We start from the raw sequence: 5,308 nt of genomic DNA, 5'->3' as shown, positions 1-5,308 counted from the left end.
GCAGAGAACGACGAAATGACTCCCCCCACCCCCTCCCCTTCGTCGTCCTTTGTAATACAGCTGGATTCTATCGGGCCCTCTATGAGGAGTACGTGGGTATAGCAGTGGATAAAAATTGACATCGATTCTCTCGCTTTTTATAGTATAGTAATATATACAGTATCAAACAAATGCACCATTAAAAACATATTCTAAGGTGTTTCATGAAACTAGTTAGATCTTGTAAATGTCGATGCTTTTATAAATTACGCTAAGGTTAGAGAAATTTTACTTAGGATAAAGGTAAAAGTGAACAATAATCTGAGATCGAGGGAGTACATATACTTGGCCCATCATTGCTCAGTTTCGTCCTATAATATCTCGGCAACTAATGATCACATCTAGCTGGCTGATGCCTGATTGAAGATTGGCATTTTCTATCCCTTTCGAGATTTGTTTCAACATTAATTATTGGTCAGAGGCCGGTTACGAGTCGCTATCTGCCACGGACCGGATAAAGACATAAAGTCATAACCGTTTCAACGATAAAAAAACCTTAGCAGGTTAACACATGATTAACAGGTCAGCCTCTTCCGTAAGCATATATAGAGGACGGCAACAGTGGCGTCGCTTCCCACAACACTAGGGAGGTTGGCTCATGGCTGCAGCGGACATTATAGCTAGCGACCATCTTGGCATAATGCAAGTAGGTATTGCCGTGCTAGAGGAAGATACGAGGAAGACATGGATGATCCTAGCTACCACCTCCATTCCAAATTATAGGTTTTTTTGACTTTTATAAGTGTACTATGCATCAAAATATAGTGCACGTCTAAATACATAATAATATCTTTGAACCTAGAAAAGCCAAAACGACATACAATTTAAAACGGAGGGAGTAGCTAATAAGACACCATGAACATCGGGATGGTGGAGGTGGCAGCCAACTTTTGTATGCGCGAGGGTGTTAAGGTCTGTTGTGCGTATTGGAGTAGATACTCTTACTCCATCCTCTCAATTTCATCTGAAAGCACATTTGGTCGTCGAGCTTAATATTTTGAGATAATCCCCTATTTGACACTGAAAAACTACCCATTCTTTTTTTTTGCCCCTCAAAAAATTTCCGTTCCCTATTTGGCACCGAGTTCCACTTTCATTCCTTATACGACACTCTGTTGGATTTTCCGTTCGAGAACCATTAAATGCCCTGCGAAAAGACAATTCTGCCCTTGTAGGGCCCACCACCCTTCTCCCTCTCTTCTCCCTCCTCTCCGTCGCACCTCCCCCGCTGCGACACGGAGATGCCAACCCCACCCCACCGTCTCTCTTCCCTCGGTCCACCTCGATTGCGTGCCGCCGCCACCACCTCAACGTTCGATGGCGACCTAGTCGTGCGTTGATTGGCCTCGACTGCCTTTGCTTCCACCGTTGCCGTTGCCCCGGCTACCGTGGCCTCCGCGCGCACGACCATGTGGACCATGGAGATAAAGCACCGCCATCTCCCACTGGTCTTCCTCCTCGCGCTCTCGCTCCTCTCCCTCACCTTCCGTTACCACCTATTCCTTGCCCAATGCTCATCCCCGTACACCGCCGACGTGCTCCTTTGCCGTCTCGCCGCCACTAATGTCAGCAGGGACCAGGCCGTGGCCTGAGTAGCAGGAGGCCGTGGCCCCAGCGGCCCGGCCATGGAACCTGCGCAACCGGAAGTGCCGCCGGCAGACGGCACATGGGGCGGCAGCGGCAATCGACGCGTCACCCACGGTGGAGAAGGCACGGTGGCCCGCGGTGGTTACGGGAGCGCCTGAGAGGGAGTTAGTTGGACACCAACCAGGTCACCGCACTAGCGACCGCCACACTGCTGCTCGTATCGTTACAAGGCGGGCTCGGGTGCTCCTCGGTCATTGACAACGTCGCCGAGCTTGGCCCCTACCTCCTCCTCAACTCCACAGGGCTCTCGCGCAACCGGAACCGTTGGAACCACCACTTCAGCGTCATCTTCATTGACAACCCGCTCGGGTCTGGCTTCAGCGCGCCAGCGTCCAAGTTAGACATCCCCAGGGACGAGCCCACCATCACCGCGCACCTCCTCGTGGCTCACCAGTCATTCATGGCACTCAACCAGAGCTTCCGCGCATGCCCGCTATTCTTTGCCGGCGAGAGCTACGCTGGCAAGTACATCCCCGTGGCCACCAAGCACATCCTCGACTCGAACAACAAGCTCCCCGTGGGCCGGAGAGTGAACCTGCAGGGCATCGCCATCAGCAACATCATGACACACCCCATCGCACAGGTTACCATGCACGCCGACCAGGCCTACTTTGCTGGGCTGATCAACGCCAAGTAGAAGGCCACCATCGACACAATGCAGAACAGGACGGTGAGCCTTGTGAGTATTAGGAAGTATATGTTTAGATTAGGATGTATTTATCCTTTCCTTGTACACTTGATGTATTCCTTGTACTCCAAGCCATATTGACCATATATATATAGAGGTCAACCCCCCTCATTAGGGTGTGTAGTGTTTTTCCATCTACTTCTCTACATGGTATCACGAGATTAGATCATGGGCCTCCTCTCCTCTCCCTGCACCTTTCCCCCTGATCCATGCAAACCTAGGCAGCGCCCTCCTGCTACGCTGCCGCCACCCACCCTCCACTTGCACCTCCCTGTCCGACCCCCCTCCCTGTCGTGCGCCATGTCCTCCGCCGACTCCTCTGTGTCCGGCGACACCACCACTCCTGCTGCTAATTCTGTGCCGCCCCCTAGACCACCCCTAGCTAGCAACGGTGGTGCATCTATGCCACCACCTAGCACTGGCGGCTCCTCATGCGGTGCACCCCAAGCTCCTCCTGCCAGCGACGTGCCCAAAAATGGCAGCAGTGGCTTCATCATCTACCCGGCGCCGCCGCCCACCATCCACCCCTACACCACTGTCTTCATCAAGTCTCACATCCCTGTGACGCTGATGATGAAGTCCAACGCCTACTTCAGATGGGCATCCTTCTTCAAGTACATGTGTGGCAAGTTCAGCCTCAAGTCGCACATCGATGGCACAGTGGCACCCCGTCCCCAGGACCCCGACTAGGATCAAGCGGATTGCTGCATCCGCTCCTGGCTCTTCGGCTCCATTGACAACTCCGTCCTCGACCTCGCCAACATCACCGACGACATCGCCAACTCCACCGCCGGCTTCCTGTCCTTCGCCCAGGCATGGGACATGCTCGTCCTGAAGGAACTTCGCCTGACCAATGAGGAGAAGATCTCCAACTCCACCGTCCTCCTCACCGGGAACTCTTCGTCGTCTTCATCCTCCAACTGTGCGGGCGGGTGTCGCCCGCCATCTGGTTTTGTCCAGACTGGCAGTGGTGGCAGCAACAGTAGCGGCGGCCGCACCGACAGCAGCGGCACCGGCAAGAAGAAGTGTGTGACGACCGACCCCTAAACTTCCGAGTTAATCTTAATCGGAGCCCTTGATCTATAGTCATTTGTCTTGTTTTACCGCGCCAAGTGCTAAGCCTTCCGCCCGGTTCCGACCTCGGAAGACCCGACCCCTTCACGCTTCGCTCCTCTCCCGACCCAAGCGAGCCCAGCCCACCATCGGATCCTGCTAAGCTTCCTCAAACGTCCGTTCTATCCACCGGTGGACCCGCGAGATCTTTTTCCTAGATCCTCCGCGACAGGCGCACTCGAGTTGCATGCCCACTTCAGAGTCTTCCTGTCGCGTGGCTCGTCTTCTCACGCCCCCTTCCCCAATGGCAGCGGAAGCCCCTCTGCACCCCTTTCTGCAGAGCCTCGCCTCCCGCGCCCATCATCACGCCGCCAGATCCCGGCCCCAGAGCCCGATGTCGCCCGTCTTTTCCGTCCCTTCAACCACAGTCGCGCCGCCTGGTCTCCGCTACACGACGATTCCCCCATCGCCAACCCCGATCGCGGCCGCGACAGCTCCTTTCCCGCCCTGTCAGAAGCCGCCCGACAATCTGTTGCTCCGCGCTCGCCCGCGCGCCCGCGGCTGCCTGTCTTCTCACCTGTGCGCCCTCGATTCTAGCGCCGTTAAACCGGTCGCTTCTATCAAATCTTCCGCACGACGACACCTGCTTTCCGCCAAATCTCAACCACCAGTCTACCCGCTCCTACGCCGCCCTGACGGCAGAACCCAATGACTGCTGGCGTCACCCCCGGAGTCCTGCACCACCGCCCTCTTCGCTCAATCGCCGCCCCGGCAGAGCACTCCATTGCTTCTCCCCGACCTTCGCGCTGCTCCTCTTCTCTCTCTCCCGCGCCGCTTCCTTCTCAGTTCCAGCAGCTATAAAAGGAATGCCCCCGTCACCGGAGTTTCCTCCGCCATTGTTGCCTTAACCATTCTCTCGCTCCCTGCTCAAGCTCCTAGCGCCAACCACCAAGTTCTTGAGGAACTCTCCTCTCAGATTCTTCCTTAGTTTTTCTCCAAGTCACCCAGCAGCTTGCTCCTCCTTGCTGCGTAGAAGCTCTCTTGTGATCAGCAAGAAGCGCCGCCGCAGTAGCTTCCCAGTCTTAGCTTTGTTCAAGCCTTAGTCCCTCCGCCCAAGTCTGCTTCTTCCCAACCCCAAGCTTTCCTTTCAGGAAGAAGGTGAGTTGCCGACCCCAGTCCGCCTCGCCCGACCCCTCTTATCCGCCCGACCCCGGTTCCGTCTCGCCCGACCCTGTCTGTTCCGCCGACCCTTATCCGCCTCGCCCGAGGGTTCGGCTGTGATCTTTTCTTCAACCCGAGGGTGTATGTGTAAAAGTTAGGAACCCTTCAGCGCTGCGTCTGAGGATTCCTAATGTATCACATCCTCTAGTTCGAGGATCAGATCATAAGTTTCCTTTCCTACCCTTGCCTCTTGATCATCACCAGCTCTCTTGAACCTCCCTACCCTCCTGCTCTTTGTCGCGAGTTTCTGGGCTCAGGCGAGCCAGCGTTGCTGTTGAAATAACCGTCTATGCTAACTCTTGCATTGCATTCGTGTAGAGCTGCACCTCGCCGACTGCTTCTACGAGTTACACCCGGCGCCCGAAGAAGAAGGTGTAGCCGAGCTCCTGCCCGCTGAAGCCGAAGTCGCCCCAGAAGTCGAGCAGTTTCCTTCCTCTTTGCTCGAAGGCAAGCCCCGGTTGCATAAAAACCCTATGTGTTTTGCCAGACTTGCGCATGCCTTCTGTAACATGCTTGTGCATTTACGTATAGGAGTTGTTTGAAACCCTAGATGCATGATGTAGTTATTCCCATGATCTGAGCACTAGCTGTTGTACCGAGTAGTTGCATTTCTTAACTAGGAAACGGTAAAAGTCGAGTGATTTCCTGTCACTCGCGAGT

The 5,308-nt window shown here is 54.8% G+C and overlaps 1 protein-coding gene across 1 annotated transcript; it reads left to right on the top strand.

Moving 5' to 3' along the window:
* Positions 1-1,448: 1,448 nt before the first annotated feature.
* On the top strand, positions 1,449-2,323 carry LOC117835559 (serine carboxypeptidase-like 50). Its single transcript, XM_034714914.1, has 2 exons — positions 1,449-1,604; positions 1,811-2,323. The coding sequence occupies exons 1-2, from the start codon at positions 1,449-1,451 to the stop codon at positions 2,321-2,323; spliced, it is 669 nt and encodes a 222-aa protein (XP_034570805.1).
* The last annotated feature ends 2,985 nt before the right edge of the window (positions 2,324-5,308 follow it).

The sequence above is a fragment of the Setaria viridis genome, chromosome 9 (assembly GCF_005286985.2).
Source record: "Setaria viridis chromosome 9, Setaria_viridis_v4.0, whole genome shotgun sequence".
NCBI classification, from domain to species: Eukaryota; Viridiplantae; Streptophyta; class Magnoliopsida; order Poales; family Poaceae; genus Setaria; species Setaria viridis.
The sequence above is the reverse complement of the archived record's forward strand: the minus strand, read 5'-3'. Positions and strand labels throughout refer to the sequence as shown.

Excerpts from the sequence above, each read along its gene's own strand:
- LOC117835559 (XM_034714914.1), top strand. The coding sequence starts at position 1,449 with ATGTGGACCATGGAGATAAAGCACCGCCATCTCCCACTGGTCTTCCTC. Across the intron at positions 1,605-1,810 it reads GCCGTCTCGCCGCCACTAAT|GTCACCGCACTAGCGACCGC; the intron begins GTCAGCAGGGAC and ends GACACCAACCAG.